The 19080-nt window shown below is 43.5% G+C and overlaps 1 protein-coding gene across 3 annotated transcripts; it reads left to right on the forward strand.

Annotated features, from left to right (window-relative positions):
- Positions 1–4599: 4599 nt before the first annotated feature.
- Positions 4600–18117, forward strand: LOC121444883 (zinc finger protein 11). 3 transcript variants are annotated; one of them, XM_041646820.1, is made up of 3 exons: positions 4600–4609; positions 11878–11973; positions 14789–18117. In XM_041646820.1, the coding sequence occupies exons 2-3, from the start codon at positions 11964–11966 to the stop codon at positions 16753–16755; spliced, it is 1977 nt and encodes a 658-aa protein (XP_041502754.1). In that variant the 5' UTR covers positions 4600–4609; positions 11878–11963; the 3' UTR covers positions 16756–18117. The 3 variants fall into 3 exon arrangements, with proteins under 3 accessions (XP_041502754.1, XP_041502742.1, XP_041502748.1); XM_041646808.1 differs by lacking the exon at positions 4600–4609 and adding an exon at positions 7992–8087; XM_041646814.1 differs by lacking the exons at positions 4600–4609; positions 11878–11973 and adding an exon at positions 13542–13624.
- Positions 18118–19080: the final 963 nt, after the last annotated feature.

Raw genomic sequence — 19080 nt, forward strand, 5'->3', positions numbered from 1 at the left:
CTATGGTGTGTGTGTGTGTGTGTAAACTCCTGTATGTGTATGTGGAAGCCAAAGGTTGATTCTTTCTTCCTCTATTGGTCTCCAACTGATGCTTACCAATTGGTTAGATTAGTTGTACACTGAGTCTTCTTTGCCACCTCTCAGCACTAGGTACAGAAGAATGTGTCAGAGACACTATGTCCTAGTCCTACACAATCCTACAGAAGCCATTCAGCTTCCTCCCAGAGTGTTGCTACTGCTGCAGGGCTACTATGTATCTTCCCACCTGCCAGGGTCCCCACAGACAGCTTTTGCTGCTTGGCCTTGCTCAAGCTGAGAGGGAAGCAGGGCTGTGCTCTACCCGGTCATGCATGCTGCTAGAGCTGGCTCTCTTGTTCTGACAGATGCTCAGATAACACCATAGTTCTTTTGTTATTGACTACATCTGGAAAGGGCCCTGGGTTGAGTGAATATCCTCCACACCTAGTATGCTTTTTTTTTTTCTCCAGATGAACGATGTGCACCACACACTAAGGGAATAATGCTGCCTCCAAAACAACAGCAGCAGCAACAACAACCCTTAAGTTTTTCCTCCAGTGAGGTGATTTAAATATATATTTTTTTGACCCGTGGCTCAGGAAATGAAATCTTTTATGAGTGCACTAGTACTCTGTCATTTCTTCCTTAGGAACTCTGGGAAACAGCCCTTTGAACTGAAATACTCCAGACACATACACCAGGGCTTCCTGGTGTTTGGCCTGCAATCGTATACACTGGTTGCATAGGAAAGTGTGGGGGTTGGGGACAATCTGGCCATGGTCAAGGATGTGAGGACCAAGAATAAGCTCAGGGAACAGCACGATTGATATGAAGGTACAGGTGTAAACTGAGTTTGATTCCCAGAACCTCTGCAAAAGTGTCATGATGGAATCACCTGGAAGGTTGTCATCTAACCCCCACACATATATCTTGGCATGGAGAGCCATGCACACACACTGTACACCTTCAATATACTAATAAAAACTATAAATTAAAAGTCAAACTCATAATGCACGTGAGGCATTTCTTGCAGTGCTAACTCACGTTTCATCGTGCGGCCTGACTTCAGCTTTAGCCCTGAAATCCAACATAGCCATCTTCACTATACCTGCCGTTGTGCGGGCATCACCAGCGAAACGACTGGAAGCTCCTTGGTTCTGATTCAGGACTGAGACGTGGGACTGTGATGGCAATGCTGTGGTTAAAGTGCTTGGGTTTGGATGGATGAGGACCTGAGCTCAGACTTTCCAGATCCCAAGTCAAAGGTGTCTGGTTAGGTTTCTATTGATATCACAAAATCCCAAGACCAAAAGCAACTTAGGGAAGAAAGGGTTTATTTCATCTAAAAGTTCCCATCTGGTATATCTCAGTATAGACCTTCATAAGAGTGACCACCATGTAACAGTCAGTATTAGACTGTCTTGAAATCTCCACCAAAGAAATCAATCCAGCAAATTCTTAGGACCAGGGTAGAAAACAGCCATATCATATGTAAAAATATCACAAGAATGTAAACCCAGTTGCTTTATTCCCCTGTGAAACCTCTTGACCCCGGCCTCCATAGCCCACATATCTCTCATCACTATTTTCTCCTGCTAAGATGGTCCATGAAGCTCTGCTTTCAGTGTTCATCCAGTCTTCTAGTCCAAAATCTCAAAGCCCTCCACATTTCTCCAAAACCCAACATTGTCAGTTTCTTCATGGCAGACCCCACTCCTGGTATCAACTTCTGTCTCTTACTTTTCTCTTGTGGTAAAACACCATGACTGTGTTGATTTGAATGACATGTATTCCGTAAGTCTCTGGCTTTTGAATACTCGGGTCTCTGGTTGGTGGCTGTTCGGGAGAGATTAAGAAATGTGGCTTCATTTGAAGGTGTTGCTGGGGTGACAGGCTTTGAGCTTTCAAAAGACTTGCGTCATTCACGGTGTGCTTCTGCTCCTTGTTTGTATACTCCTATATGAGTTCTCAGTGGCTGCTCCAGCACTAAGCCTGCCTGACTGCTGGCATGATCCCCGCCATGATTGTGATGGATGATATCCTTTTGTAACTGTAAGCCCCAAATAAACTCTGCTTCTGTAAGCTGCCTTGGTCATGGTGTTTTATCACAGCAATAGAAAAGTAACTAAGACAATTACTGTCATAGTTAGCCTAACCTGCCAGTTTGACACAATTCAGAGTCAACTTGGGAGTGGGAACCTCAATTGGAAAATAGCCTCTATGAGCTTTGCCTAATTGCTAATTGATCTAGAGGACCCAGCCCACTTCTGGTGGCGCCTTATTAGGCAGGCAGTGCCATTCCTAGGTAGGTGGGCCTAAGAATAGTAGTTGAGCAAACATTGGAAAGCAAGCCAGTAAGCAGTGATCCTTTTGTAACAGGCTCCCAGAACTTTTTTTTTTAAACATTTACTTATTTATTTTTATTATGTTCTGCCTGTATATATGCCTACATGCCAGAAGAGGGCACCCAATCTCATTCTGGATGGTTATAAGCCATCGTGTGGGTGCTGGGAATTGAACTTAGAACCTTTGGAAGAGCATTCAGTACTCTTATCCTCTGAGCCATCTCTCCAGCCCCAGGCTCCCAGAGCTTAACACAACTGACTCCATGATGGAAGTACCATGCAAGCCCAAAAACTGAACACACAGACAGCACCACTAGGCAAAACAAAAACAAACAAAAAACAAAAAAGGCCTAATGCACAAAAATCCATAGTTCGGGAAAGTCTTTAAATGTACTAACCTTGGTTTTTGCTTTCTGTGGTTCTGCTTTTGGCTAAGTGTTCTTGCATCTGAAGTATGTCAACCCAGGCAATGGTTTTTGTGCTTGAAAGCTCACCCCAAGAAAGGCTCAGGGCAACACAGGGATCTCAAACAGCCAGTGTGATCATTGACTGGCTAACAAAAACTTTCTATTGACTCAAACCCACATTCAAATAGTCTTCTCTGGAGGAATCCCCACGACATTTCAGGAGGTTGTGCAAATGGGTTTAGTGATCAGTAGTATAAATTTTTGGCATTCTATTCTGCTTTATTTACCTCCTTGAGAGCCATTATTTATGAGACTTTACTTCTCTGTACATCATCTCTCAGTAATTAAGTCTTAATCTGCACCTCATTAAGAGGCTTTCATTTCCAGTCAGCTTGTCTTTCTCCCTGAAAGCTGATCTGTTTGACTTAGGATTTGAAATTCCCCAAAGCCCACTGTGCTGTAGCCACCTTCTTCCTCCTCTTCTTTCTTCTCTTTTCTTCTTTGTTGGTCAGTTTCACACAATATGGAGCTATCTGAGAAGAGGGAACCATAATTAAGAAAATCTTCCATATGACTCGGGTACAGGCAATGCTGTGGGGCATTTTCTTTAGGGATTGCTGGGGGAGGGCTCAGCCCATTCTGGGTGGTGTTTCTGGATTCTATAGGAAAGCAGGCTGAGCAAGTCAGTAAGCAGCACTCCTTCTCCACGGCCTCTGCATCAGCTCCTGCCTCCAGGTTCCTGCCCTGCTTGAGTTCCTGTCCTGACTTCCTTCAGTGATGAACAGTGCTGTGGAAGCCTAAGCTAATTTTCTCCTTTCCTCCTCAGGTTGCTCTGGTCATGGCGTTTATCACAGCAACTGTAACCCTAAAACACACACCATAGTCAAACTGGTACGATCCAAAGAATACCTGAAAATTAAGAAAGACTCAAAATGAATACATATATAGAAAAGCATGATCTTGTTAGAGCAATGTGTAATCAAGAGTAGAAATTTAAATATGAAGGTGGGTGTGGTGGCCCATAGGCCACCCCCTAATCCCAGCACTGCTAGGAGGCAGAGACCAGCCTGATCCACAGAGTGAGTTCCAGGACATCCAGGGATACACAGAGAAATCCCATCTTGAAAGACAAACAAGAAAAAAAAAAAAAGGAAAAACAAACAAACAAAAAATAAGTTACATCTTTTAATTCAGAAAAAAAGAATGTCAGTATAAGATTCTGTATTTAAAATGATTTTGTATTCATCAGAGTATTCTTTCCAGAAAAAAAAGTGGACATCATGTCAACATGCCAGTTGCTTATCACAAGGCCAGAAGTGAAAATTACAATCTGCAAATGCCAGATATTTAATAGGGATTTGAAGCAACTACAAGGGAATGCAAAGTACACACAAGTTAGTCAAAATACATTGTGCAAAATTCTCAGGATTGCTAAAAATATTTAAAAATAAAATAAATCTTTAAAATAAAAACCTGTGTAGCAAAGACCTGCCGTTTTGTCCTTACTCAGCCTACAAGTGGTATTAACACAGTAAGGCTCTGGGGAGCCCGGAAACGCTCTCCATTCAGTGCCACTAGACTGAGATGGGCTTCAACCTCGACTAGCTTTGTGTGGGATCCGCCAAGGTGGAGTCCGTTTCCAGTCTGCACTTCCGAGCCTCGCTGTTGCTGATCAGCCAGAGACCTCATCACTCCCGAACCCCGCAGAACCGGACGTGCCAGACAAGGTCTCCAGAACGGGAACCCGGAGACCCCGGAACGGTATGCTGCGGAACCCGCGAGCCCGGACACGCCGGAATGGGACACCGCGGACACAACTGGTTCCGGAATCCGGACATGGTGAGTCGGGACACGGCCTCCTGGTTGCCAGGGCTGCGAGGCTGCTGCAGCCGTTCGGGGTGTCAGCGGGAGTCACGGGTCGATTCATTCTGGAGCAGCCCTGTCGGCTCTCAGCGAGGGCAGGCAGCCGGATGGCAGGATCGTGGGGACAACCCGACTCCGTGTGTGCGGGTCTTGCCTGAGAGGAGCGCGGGGCTGAGCCCCCTTCTGAGCATCCTAATCTCTCAGCATCATGCATTCAGGACAGTAAATTCCTAAGTATTTCCCACCCCAGCTTCCTGTCTCCCACTAAACTGTCCCCGCATAGATTTCAAACAGACTCTGTGCTTTTTATCCGCCCCCTGCCACATCCAGTGGCGAATTTGAAAGGACTTGGTTTGTGTTTGTGAACGTTGCGCTGGAGCAGAAAGCACAGGACAGTTAGTAGACCCCGATAAGACTTTTCATGTCACACTTCGCTTATCTTCTCTAAGCACAGACACTTTATTATGCTATCTTTGGGTTGAGCTTTCCCCTGGCTGACTTTCAGGTGTGTCTTCATTTTCTCCAATTTTTTTTTTTTTTTTTTTTTTTTTTTTTTTTTTTTTTTTTTTTTGGTACTGGATTCCAGTACTTCCTGACAGCAAGTGCTGGTACTAGGTGCTCCCAGCTGCCCTGTCTCAGGGATTGTATAGTAAAGGGGAGTCCCCGGATTCTGTCCTAGGGTGGATCTGTGGGCATGCAGCCTTTAAGGGGAGCAGCCGGATCTCAAGGGGGTGAGGGGGACCTCTGGTATATTTTATATGAAGGCACTGCATTTCCATACACACACTGGCTACTGTAATACAACTATGTCCTCATCCTGGTATTCTTACTCTGTATTGTGATTTTTGTTTGGATCATACAGTAAGTCAATTTTAACTTTTTTTTTAAAAAGAGCTTCCACATTATTAAAAAGATCCCCATAGTAAATTTGTCATCTCCAATAGTTTCAGAGGATTGCCCTCTCCCCTTCCCTGTGTTTATGTTCCTCTCCTCCCAACTTCTTTTTTTTTTTTTTCCTAGTGCGTTTCATGTAGCCCAGGCTGGTTTAGAAATTTCCTTGTTTTTGCTGATGCCTTCGGACAACTGGTTATCTCTTTTGTAACAGCTCTTCCAAAGGCTGTGTTAAATTGCTGTTGCAAATAAATTAGAACCTATGCTTTTATGCAGCTCCTGTAAGCATATACTATAAATGATTTCTAGGACTGTAAGGACCTTTTTTTTTTTAAAAAAAAAAAAACCCTTTTCTGCACTTATGTCCACCCCATGGATGTGTTTATACATATAGTTACCCGCTGCCTGAGGTCTAGGGAGATTTTTACCTTCTTTGCTCTCAAAGCTTGGAAGTTCATATATAGTCCCTTGAATAAAGGATGGAAACTCAGGGTCACTCATTTTTTTTTTCATGTCTGACATCAAGGCAATAGGTACCCATTGTAGATACATCACCAGACTGTGAGTTTCAGTATTCTCTTCTTTGCAAAAACATATTCTGCCATCTCTGGGCCCACTTATAGACTAGGTCTCTATTGTGTTCTGTGACTATGTCAGCAAATTTCTAATGGCTTTTGTATAGGCTGAACATCTTCTCATTCGAGAATGAGACTAGTACCATTCTAGTGCCTGCTTGAGTAAGCTCCATGAAGTTTAAGAATGCCCTGTTCCAATGAAAACCTAAAAGATCCAAAATCTCATCTTTTTGTAGTATTTATCTTCCTCGACTTACTGATCCCCTGGTCATTTCTATCACCACATGCACTTTGAAATAATTGGTCATATTTGTGTGTAGTTGTACATGCCTGTATTTCTAGTAGTTGAGATGCCGCCTGAGAGATTGAGTTCAGGGCCAGCTTGGGCTGCACAGGGGGTACCAGGCCCCTTAGATCCTGCACTTGTTTGATTAGAGTTACCCCAAGATATTTTATGTTATTTGTGGCTATTGTAAAGGCTCATGTTTCTCTGATTTCTTTCTCAGCATGCTTATCATCTGTATATGAGAGGGCTATTGATTTTTTTTAAATTAATCTTGTATCCTGCTATAAGAATTTTCTTCAATGAGGGGAAAGAGCTGAACTTATCTATGAATATAGGGGTGAGTGTTTAGACCCATGGGTACTTGGCTAGGTGTCCAGTAGCAAGCATGATTTCCTTCTTGGTTAGCAAGCATTGAATCCGGTTAAGAGAGTTGTTAGTTACCTCCAAGCTATTCTTACATGTCCTATGCTATTCTGGTTGTTGGTATTGTTCATAGGCGTCATAGCTGGGTAGCACTGTTGGTTGCTTCTCTCCTTTAGAAACTTTCATGGCACCTTCTGGTACCATGAAAGTAGTCCTCTGGGAGGGGTCTTTAGGATCTGATCCTCTGGGTCCTGTGTCTGAAGTGCACATTGTCTTCTGCAGTAAGGATAACAGCAGTAGCCTATCATGTTGTGGGAGTCTCTTGTACTCTCCTGTAAATATATATATCCCCTTTCTAATATTCATTCTATCAGGTCTGTTCTTCTAAGGAACCCTAACTAATACAATATGTTAAAGCTCCCTTAAGTTGACAGTTTGTCCTTAGTCCTTCCTGTGTTTCTGATATTCTGATTTATTTTCTAAAAGTAAAGTCTTGTGTACAATGAGGAGTTAGGAAACCCACTAAACTAATGTACTTTTCATTGGTTAGCAAATTGACAGTTGAAGTAGAGATGGTAGAGACTCATTTCACCTTTTGGTACCCACAGTCTGCAGCTACTCCAATAGTCTGTGTATGATGATAGCATTTGCAGGTAGTTTACAGACAGCTTCTAGTATACTTTATTTTAGATTTCTCACAATACTTGCTATAATATAAATATAAATACTACATAACTATTCAGGTTTTTTTTGCACTGTTATAGAATAACAACAAGAAAAGTATGTGCTCAGCTAGATTTTCCCACAGTACTTTTTATCATTTTGTACTGGGTGAGTCTGCCGACGAGAAACACACAAAAAGCCTTTGTATTTTGATTGTGAGGACACTAGGGTGGTTATGATTGCCCATTGCTTCTTAAACTATTGCCTTGTAAAGTTAGAGCTTAAAATTTGTTTTTGGTAGTAACGGGGGTTGAACCTTGGGCAACATGCTTATGAGGCGGGTGCTGCATCCCCGCAAAGTCGTTCCGTGAAGTGAAAACAACCGTGAAGCGCAGACTCAACTCACATCTTACTCATCTTCCATGTGTCACGGCGGAGTTTTATTTTTCTGTCCTGCCTGTTTCAGATTGTGCCGTGTGGCATAGGCTGGCCCCTGTGTCACAGTCCTCCTGGGGTCACAGGCACGCGCCATAGGCTACGCTTCTGATCTTTTGATAGAGTTTCAGCATCTTTTCACTTTTCATATAAAAGCACAGAATGTTGGGGGTAGGTTTTGGGACTTCTGCTATCTTTGCATCTGATAACCCCACCTCTGTTTTATCTTATGTATACAATGGTAAGTTGTTAGTAAAGTTGCCTATTTTTATTGTGATTTCTTATTTTCCATTGCTTTGTGATTCTTATTTTCAGTTTTGAAATGGATGCACTCAGGAGTCTTCATTTCTTTCTTTGATTTTTATTTATTTCTGTGTGCATGCACTGTATATGCATATTCAGGTGTGTGGGTGCACATTTGTGTGTGAGTATGGGTGTGCACGCACATATGAGTACATGTGTGTAGAGGCCAGATGCTGATGGCAGGTGTTTTCCTCAATTGTTTCCCATCTTACACATTAAGACAGCAACTCTCACTTGAACCCAGCATTGTGCTGGTTTGTTGAGTTTACCTAGCTGCCTTTCTCCAAAGATATCCCTGACTATCTCCTGAGACTTGGGATTCCAAGGAGGCTGTCTTAGTTAGGGTTTCTGTTGCTGTGAAGAGACACCATGACCATGGCAACTCTTGTAAAGGGAAACACTTCACTGGGACGGCATACATTTTCAGAGGTCTAGCCCATCACCATTGTGTGACATGGCAGCACTGTGTGACATGGTGCTGGAGAGGGAGCTGAGATTCCTGCACATTGTGCAGGCAACAGGAAGTGTTCTCAGTGTCGCACTGAGGGAAGCTTGAGCAAAAAGAGACCTCAAAGCCTACCTCCACAGTGACCCACTTCCTCCAGCAAGGCCACACCTCCTAATAGTGACACTCACTTTGTGGGCCGTTTTCTCTCAAACCACCTCAGGGGTCCTTAGGACAACTTGGCTTTTCCATGAGTGTTAGTGTTTACCCACTGAGCCATCTCCCTTCCTTAAGTTCCCTGTTTTACCTTATGAATCCTTGGCACTTAGTTTCTGTTCTTAAGGCCATTGCTAGCTCTGGACAATAAATACTGTGGGTCGTCATGTAGTTCTGTAGTTTCTGTGAACTAGGAACCTCAGTGTGAACTAGGAATTTGCATTTAAGTGTATTCTGTTTCTGTGATTACTCAGCACTACCTATTGAGAAGGAAATGGCTCTATAACAAGGACTTATGGTGACATCTGTGTACTGAAAATGGCCTTTAATTGATTCACTTTTTATGCTTTCCCAGGGTAAAGGTTTTCTCATTAGGTATAATAAGTCAGCTCTGTTATGCTTTAGTAAGTAGTAGCCTCAACTTCAGGTGAGCTTAAACACCAAAGGTGTGGGTCAAATAGCTGTGTGGTTGCTGCTGGTCATTGTGGGTGGCAGGAAGAAGTGCTGGCTTTTAAAGCTATTAAGACATGATATAAATGGTTTCTGCTGGCATCTCGGGCCTTCTCTGAGTTTCTCTGGGGTGGTGTGGGGTATGGGAACTTCTCACAAGAAGCCATACTGAAGAGTGAGCAGCATCTGCCAGATGCTTAGTTTGTTCTCGGCCACAGCTGTCTCAGTTCACAGCTCTTGAGGAGACAGCCCTAGGGTGTATGTTCATCCTTCCTCACTGCAGTCTGGAGCTCCTGTCACTCCCCTGCCGAATCCACTAAAGTTAGCACGTGGCCATCTGGGGAGCTTACTTTTCAGCAGTGTGCTGACTATTCTGGGTATTTGCCTTTCTGTATGAATTTTAGAATCCTTTTACCCCCTTAAGTTTAAAGTTTTAAAATAACATTTAATTTGTGTCTGTTTGAGTGTGTGCGTGCATGTGTGTGTGTGTTTTTACACGTGGAGTTGTGTGTGTGTGTACTACAGCATGCTTGAGGTCAGAGGACAACCTGTAGGGGTTGGTTCTCTCCTGCCTTGTGGGTCCTGAGGATGGAACCCAAATTGTCAATCATGGCCAAAACTGCCTTTACCCTCTGTAGGGAGCAGTAAGCTGTCAATCATGGCCAGAAGTGCCTTTACCCTCTGTAGGGAGCAGTAACTGCTGAGCTACCTCTCCAGCTCTGACAGTACCACTTGTGAATCAGAACACAGTGCCCTGGTTAGATAGGTGGTTTTGTTTTTGTCAACTTGGCACAAACAAGAGTGTCTGAGAAACTGGAACTCCAGTTGAGAAAATGCCCCCATCAGATTGGCCTGTAGGCAAGCTTGGGGCATTTTCTTGGTTGATGATTGATGTGGAAGGCCCAGCCCACTAGGGGAGGTGCTGTCCCTGTATCCCCTGCTACTTTCGTGTCCCATGTGTTCCTAAGGCCTCATCCAATTCGGTGGCCTCCTGACCTCCACAAACACCCCAAGTGAAGTGCACAGATCTGAAAATTCAGAGCTAGGGTAGTATCCTGGAGAGAACATGTGGTGTTTGTCTTTCTGGGCCTCAGTATAATGTTTCTCAATTCCATCCATCTCCCTGCGAATTTCATTGTCTTTACAGCTGAGTAAAATACCCCTGTGTATACGCATCACCTTGTCATTGTATACTCTTCAGCTGGTGGGCATCTAGGCGGATCCATTGCCTGGCTCTTAGGATAGAGCATCCATGGTCAGAGATGAGCAAAGGTCTCTGTAGTGGTTATGCTGGGACATGTGGTGGTCTATTCTTAGCTGTCCGAGAAGCCTCCACACCGATTGCCATAGTGGTTATACAGTTGACAGTCCCAGCAGCGGTGACCGGGTGATCTCCTTGCCCCACGTCCTCACTGGCTCTTGTTCTCTTGATTATACCCATTCTGACTGTGGTGAGACGGAATCTCAAAGGACTAAACTTGCATATCCTTGATGACTAAGGACATCAAACCATTTAAAAAGCATTCATTGACCTTGTGTTGGTCTTCTTTGGAGAGCGTTCTCTCTGTTGAGTTCCTTAGCCCATTGATTGGGTTGTTTGTTTTCTTTTGTTTAGCTCTTTGTGCTATTGACTTTTATTTCAGGAGCTGCTGTCATCCGAGGATGTGTCCATTGACTTCTCCCCAGAGGAGCGGGAATGCCAAACCCTGCTCTGTGGAATTTGTATAGGGGTGTGATGTGGGAGAATTACAGGAACTTTGTTTCCCTGGGTGAGGATCTCTGTCTACAGAATTCTTAGCTCCCTCTCAACATCTGATTTCCCTTCTCTGTAGCCTGTGTCTCAAGGGCTTCTGTTTTGTATGAAGGCAGTTGGCATTCCTACGTATAAGAGAAATATTTAGAAGTTTGATGGTTTGGAGAAGATCATTTTAATTGTATTTATTTTGAAATCTCCTTTCTTGAGGAAGTGTTTCTTCTTCATGCTAGATCAGTGATTCTCAACCTGTGGGTTTGACCCCCCCGCCCCCCAGGGTCACACATCACATTTCCTGCATAGCAGACGTTTACATCACAATCATCACAGCAACAGAATTACAGTTACAAAGGAGCAACAAAAATGATGTTCTGGTTGGGGTCAGCACAACCGGAGGAACTGTGTTAAAGGGTTGCAGCTCTAGGAAGGTTGAACCCAGTGCTCTAGACCAGTGGTAACTCCAGAAAGTTGCCGGCACAAAGCATCGTGGCTATGTCTTCAAACCCATTTGCTCCGAGCTGGTCACGTGTGCAACTGAAGCTCAGCTTCTCCAGGTTGAAAATCCCTCACACATATTTTTTTTCTCTGAGTAGCCTTGGTTGGCCTGGAACTCACTCTGCAGACCAGTCTGGCCTTGAACCCAGAGATTTGCCTGTCTTTGCCTCCCAAGTGCTGGGATAAAAGGTGTGAGCCTCCACCACTCAGCAGACATTCTAATGTGCATGGCAGGGAATAATCAGAAATCATTTCCTGAAATCTCCTCATATGTTTTTTCTTTTCGCCTAGCAAAGTATGGTCAGAGAAATGTTATTACTTATTAGGAGGCTCGTAACTGAACATTGTTCTCTATTTTGTAATAAACAGGTCTCGCTGTGTGTAAGCCTTACCTGGTCTCATCGCTGGAGCAGAGACAGGCACCTTGGAATGTGAAGACACAAGAGCCAGGAACCATGTGTCCAGGTCGGTAGGAATGACACAGGAAGAAGTCACGCTTTCCGGTGGGGGTTGGGAAGCCCTGTTTCAGTGGAGATGACTTTTCAGGAGCCTCTGGAGCTGGAATTACAGATTGTTGTGATCTGCCTGCCATGTGGGTACTGGGAACTGAACCTGGGTCCTCTGGAAGAGCTCCGCATGCTTGAAACTGTCGGGCCACCTCTCCACCCCAGATGCATAAGCTTTATGTACACAAATAACAAATTCAGACAGTGGCCATGGAAAGACCTGTCAGCTGTTGCCATTTCTGTGGACTGAGACTATCCAGATGGTACGGCATTGAACTATGTAGAATTCACTAGTCATTCAAGTAGATTTTCGTCTTGTGTTTTCTGTAGGTTTTATTTCTGTCTGTTAGAAACACTTACTCATATTTCTGCTTAGGACTCCTTAGGCTTGGGCTGGAGGGAAGTCTGTGATTGAGAGCGAGTCATACTTTTGCGGAGGACCCCAATTTGGTTCCCAATGTTCAGGTTGGGTGGCTCCATTGCCCCCTTCTGGCCTCTGCAAGCACCGCCCTCAACACACGCATACCTGTACACAAACAGATGCATTCATTACAAAAAGATTCTCTAGTCCCCTCTTCTCTGGTGGACCATCTGAAGTAATAGCATCTTGTTGATTTTTTTTAATTTCTTTATTATGTATACAACATTCCTTCCATGTTTGCTTGCAGGCCAGAAGAGAGCACCAGATCTCATTATAGATGGCTGTGAGCCACCATGTGGTTGCTGGGAATTGAACTCAGGACCTCTGGAAGAGCAGACAGTGCTCTTAACCTCTGAGCCATCTCTCCAGCCCCATCTTACTGATATTGTAATGATCATTTAGGTTTAGGTTCAGTGTTTCCATTCTGACCTGCTGTCCGAAGTAGACCTGTTATCTCCTGCACTGAGGAGCAGGAGATACTGGAATTCCCTATCAGGGAACCGTCAGACAGTTCACAGGTGTATTCATTTGTTCTCCTTTTCTCTCCCAAGAGAGCAGATGATGTGGGAAGCTGCTTTTGTTTTGGGTGTTGGTAGAATGCCGTTTTCAGAGGTGCAGAGCTGGGACTGACGAGGAAGTAACAGGCTTTTCAGCAGATGCCTGTGGGGAAATGGAGAGGTTCTGTTTGCTGTCCTGCTGTCTGGAGGACATGTCTGCTTGCCATGGTATTGAGGTCAGATTCAGAAACAATTCACCTAAGCATAGTAACTGAGGTGATTTGTTATTTTGATTTCTTGCAGGTGTTTCTTCTCATTATACCCTAGGCTCTTCACAAGAGCAGGACAAAAAACCCATTTCTTCTAAGATACGATAGGGAGAAGATGCAGGAATTATGGCCTTGACAATTTGCATTAAAGATAGAAATGCAGCAGGCCTTCAAATACCAACCAACCCTTACTTGGCTCCAAGTTGGCAAAAGCTATGAATTTCATTACACCAGCATTTTTCTCTCCAACACGTCGTTTCCCAGCCTCAATAGTGGTCTTCCTATGTTCATTACACATGTACTGGATTCTTAAGTATCTGTGTCTGGATTTGGATGTAGAAAAGAATTGACGGGTGGTTAACTGAGTGCAGGAGCCCACACCTGTAAGATCAACGTGTCGGAGGATGAAGCAGAAAGATCATGGTGAGTTCAAGGTGAGCACTGGCTCCGTACCAAGTGCCAGGATAGCCTGGGTTATCCAGTGAAACCTTGTCTCAAAACAAACAACAACCACAACCAACCAAACAACAACCAATTACTGCATTTATTAAAGGGGTGTATTTTGGTACAGAGAAAACAGATTTGCTGGTGATAGAGTAATGAGCCCTTCCAAAAAGACAATCCCACTTTAAAGCATGTTCTTCATTCCTAAAATCTTTTTTTTAATTTTTAAAAAATGATTTATTTAACTTTATTTTATGTGTATTGGTGTGAAGATGTCAGATCTTGTGGAACTGTATTTTCAGACAGTTGTGAGCTGCCATGTGGGTGCTGGGAATTGAACCTGAGTCCTCTGGAAGAGCAATCAGTGCTCTTAACCACTGAGCCATATCTCCAGCCTCTAAAATCTCTTTTCTAAAGGAATATTTGGTTCAAAGTTTGATCCAGCTACATTTCAATTGTTCAGGTTCCTAATAAAAGCATGGAACAGTTGTGTCTTAAGAATTACCCAAATTTCATTTAAGAGGAAAGTTATTTTTCCAGATGTGATGTGGACATTTACTCAAACATACAGTTTTCTTAGCCACTGTTCTGAGATGCCGTGGCTCTTGGTCTCAGCCGGCAATGGGTTCTCTGTTGTGCACAGTTGCTGCATTCCGGCTGTAAAACGCTTCCTAGCCTTCACATTCATTGGTGCGTGTGGAGCTTCTCTCCTAGGTGAACTCTGGTGTCAGTTCAGAATCAAACTGGTATTGAAGCCTTTGCCACATTTTTGATATTTGAAGAGTTTTGCTCTGGTGTAAAAAAAATTTGGAGCCAAGTAAGGGTTGGTTAGTATTTGAAGGCCTGCTACATTTCTATCTTTGATGCAAATTGTCAAGGCCATAATTCCTGCATCTTCTCCCTATCATATTTAAGAAGAAATAGTTTTTTTGTCCTGCTCTTGTGAAGAGCCTAGGGTATAATGAGAAGAAACACCTGCAAGAAATCAAAATAACAAATCACCTCAGTTACTATGCTAAGGTGAATTGTTTCTGAATCTGACCTCAATACCATGGCAAGCTGCATGTCCTCCAGACAGCAGGACAGCAAACAGAACCTCTCCATTCCCCACAGTTAAAACTGTATGTCTTCTTTTCTTCCCAGAAAATCTGTGCAACTGTAATGACTCCACAAAAGCCTTTGATCATCATGCAGAATGTACCATCCATCAGTGTGCGCACAGTGGAGAGGAGCCATTGAGACATGAAGAACATGGCAAAGCTTTCGTTGATGATTCAGCTTCTGATCGGCATTTGCCCTACAAATGTAAAGACTGTGGCAAAGCCTTTAAATACCGCTCCATCCTCTCCCAACACCGCGTCATTCATACTGCTGCAAGGCCCTACCAATGTCAGGAATGTGGCAAAGCCTTCAAAAGAAGTAGGAACCTCACACAACACCAGATGACTCATAAGAGGGAGAAACCATACAAATGTGAAGACTGTGGCAAAGCCTTCACTACACATTCGGTACTTACTCAACACCAAATCAGTCACACTGGAGAGAAACCCTACAAATGTAAAGACTGTGGCAGATCCTTTAAATATAATTCAACCCTCACTCAGCATGAAGTCATTCATACTGAAGCAAAGCCCTACAGATGTCAGGAATGTGGCAAAGCCTTCAAGAGAAGGCACACCCTTAGTCAACATCAGATAATTCATAAAGGAGAGAAACCGCACAAGTGTAAGGAATGTGGCAAGACCTTTAGTAAACATTCATCTCTTACCCAACACCAGGTCATTCACACTGGCGAGAAACCCTATAAATGTAAAGAATGTGGGAAAGCCTTCAGATATCAGTCAACCCTGACTCGACACCAAATTGTTCATACCGGGGCAAAGCCCTACAAATGTCAGGAATGTGGCAAAGCCTTCAATAATAGCTCAACTCTCAGTCGACACCAGGTAATCCACACAGGAGAGAAACCCTACAAATGTCAAGAGTGTGGCAAAGCTTTTTACTGTTCTTCATTTTTGATCCAGCATATGAAAATTCATTTTGAAGAGATGCCCTATAGATGCAAAGAGTGTGGTAAACCCTTTAGGCTTTCCTCACAGCTGATTCGACACCAGAGAATCCATACTGGAGAGGAACCTTATCTATGTAAAGAGTGTGGCAAAACCTTCAAATACCACTCAAACCTGACTCGACACCAAATACTTCATACTGGAGCGAAACCCTACAAATGTCAGGAATGTGGCAAAGCCTTCAATAATAGCTCAACACTTACTCGACACCAGATAATCCACACAGGAGAGAAACCCTACAAATGTCAAGAGTGTGGCAAAGCCTTTTACTGTTCCTCATACTTGATCCAGCATATGAAAATTCATTTCGAAGAGATTCCCTATAGATGCAAAGAGTGTGGTAAACCCTTCAAATGTTCTTCACAGCTTGTTCGACACCAGAGAATTCACAGTGGAGAGAAACCCTACATATGTAAAGAATGTGGCAAAGCCTTCAATTGTACTTCGTACCTTACTAAGCATCAGAGAATTCATACTGGAGAGAAACCCTACGTGTGTAAAGAGTGTGGCAAAGCCTTTAATTGTTCTTCCTATCTTTCTAAACACCAGAGAATTCATATTGGTGACAGACTGTATAAATGCAGGGAATGTGGCAAAGCCTACTACTTTTCTTCACAGCTTAACCGACATCAGAGAATCCATACGGGAGAGAAACCCTACATATGTCAAGAGTGTGGCAAAGCCTTCAACTGTTCCTCATATCTCAATAAGCATCAGAGAGTCCATGTTGTAGAAAAGCCCTATGTGTGTAAGGAGTGTGGCAAGGCTTTTAACTGTGCTGCATACCTTACTAAGCACCAGAGGATTCATACTGGAGATAGAGTTTACAGATGTAAAGAGTGTGGCAAAGCCTATTACTTTTCCTTCCAGCTCAATCGGCACCAGAGAATCCATACCCAAGAGAAATCCTATCGCTGTAAGGAGTGCGGCAAAGCCTTTATTACTTCTTCCAGCCTGAAACGGCACCAGGAAGCTCATGTTAGCGAAACCCAGCAGTGTATAGAATTTGGCGAAGCCTCAATAGTAAGAATTTGTCAGTAGGTGTTTCATAAAGGGGAAACACCCCATATACACAGTTCAGGACTTGAATAACTGCAGGGTCACTAGCTCACACCGAAAGGCTCATACGTGAGGGAGACACTCCAAGTGAAGTGTGCCGAAACCTGTAACAGTTGTGTAGCAGCTACTCTGTACTAAACAGTCCACAGCGGAGAGCAGCTTACAGATGCCATAATATGGCCTGGCCTTGGGTCTCAGCAGAAAATTCATATCGGAAAGAGCGCTGTCCTATGTGTAGCCCTCAGAGGAGTCTAGTGCTGTCCTGGAAATCCCCTCACTAAATAAAAATATTAACAACGCTTTTTCTAATACCTCAGGTCGATTTTTAGAAGACAGCCCATACCTCAATAAATCTTGTTGTACGTAAAGAGTTAGCACAGGATAGAAATCTTATGAGTATGTGGAATGTGGCAAAATTTTGGACTTCTGCTCACCATTATTCAACAGAGTGGAAAGAAATACACCACAGGTGTCACAGTTATTTGACCTCATCTCCGAAAAGATGGAGTTTGTCATACATCTAAATCTACTGAATAATTTCACTGTTAAAAACTGTGCAAAGCTCGGCCGTGGGCCATTTTAGCCTGCTTTCTGAGAAGTTTTTAACTTTTCTCCATAGAGCATAAAGTAGATTTTGAAAAACTGTGTATTATGTACAAACTTTGAGTACACGCATGGAGCACATGGGTCTTGTCATCTCTAATACGTATGCTTGGCATCTTATTTTGTCACTGAGATTAGACCGCCTTATTGGAGTATTATGTAACAAATCTTAGTGGGTTTGTTGAGGAATAGTGAAAGGCTGGTAATCCCTGTTCTCAGTGTCCTTATTCTTCAAACCTATGTATAGATTTGAAGGTTCTCCTTTAATCCATTCTTTTTGCACTTACCCAGAGGGATGTGTTCTAGCTTTCTGAATTGTAAGTTATTTATATTGTTTTTATCATACGGGTTTCATTCACACATCACCCCTTAGTTGTACAAAGGACACAGAAGTGTTGGTATTCATTGGTGTTGATGGCAATATACAAATCACAATCTAATGATAAGCTTTAGGAGTAGTGCTACAGAAATACCATATGCTTGTGGGCAGTAATTAAGAATAAATGGAAATTATAAAGAAGTTATAAAGTCTTGAATGGCCAATAGTGAGGCAGGAGCAAGGATAGGCAGGGCTGGCAGGCAGAGAGAATAAATAGTGGGGAATGAGAACAAGGAGAGATGGACATCAGTGGCCAGCCACCCAGCTACACAGCCACCCAGCTACACAGCCACCCAGCTACACAGCAAGCCACAGAGAAGAAGTAAAGAAAGGTATACAAAAATAGAGAAAGATAAAAACCCACAGGCAAAAGGTAGTCAGGATAATATAAGAAAAGCTGTCAAGAAACAAAACAAACTAAGGCTGGGCAATTATAAGTAAGAATAAGCCTCCGTGTATGATTTATCTGGGAGCTGGATGGTGGGCCCCCCAAAAGCCAAAACAGTAAAACATCACACAACAAAGCTGGCAGACTATAACAAAACCAAGGGTGCTTTTGGGAGGAGTAATGTGTCCTGCCTGATAGGGAGAATGAGACAACCAAAGTGTGCATGTGTGTATGTGTGTATGTATGTGTGCATGTGTGCATGTATGTGTGCATGAAGCTTGAAGGTGCCAAATGAAGTGCAAATAATAAAAACTCAGAGAAATTGGGGTTCAACATGAAGACCTGCAAAGCAAAGCAGCCAGTCACTGGCTCTTACCTCCACCTCAGTCCGGAATGGCAATCCTGTCTCCAGGAATCCTCTGAATGAGACAGTCTGAGAGCTGTCTCCTCCCATCTTATATTCCTCTCTAGGGCTGGGATTAAAGGCGTGCATCACTACCACCTGGTTTCTATGGCAAACTGGTGTGGCTACTGGGATTAAAGGTGTATGTCGTTGCCTGGTCTGTAAGGCTGATGAATGGGACTGTTTTACCCTCTGATCTTCAGGCAAGCTTTATTTATTAAAATACAAATGAAATACCACTACATGTGTGCATGTGTGAATAGTGTATGTGTGTGTATAGTGTGTGTGTATGTGCAGAGAACATTTGGACATGGTGGTTTGCCCCTACAGGGCCTGTGTGGTAGTGACGGAGATGGACAATGTTGAGGGTAGTGAGATGTGTAACTAAGGTGAGGACTGGGGCTGGAGCTGTCAGTGGGGGAAGTTCCAGGACGGCAGTCTTCTTGTAGGGGGTGTGGAGTGGCACCTGCCTGGCGTGTGGGGTCCTCCCTGAGGGTGTGCTAAGGTTATGGAGAAGCTATAATAACAGTTGAA

This window comes from Microtus oregoni, unplaced genomic scaffold, assembly GCF_018167655.1.
Source record: "Microtus oregoni isolate MIOR12 unplaced genomic scaffold, Mior012 000003F_ref0000135, whole genome shotgun sequence".
NCBI classification, from domain to species: Eukaryota; Metazoa; Chordata; class Mammalia; order Rodentia; family Cricetidae; genus Microtus; species Microtus oregoni.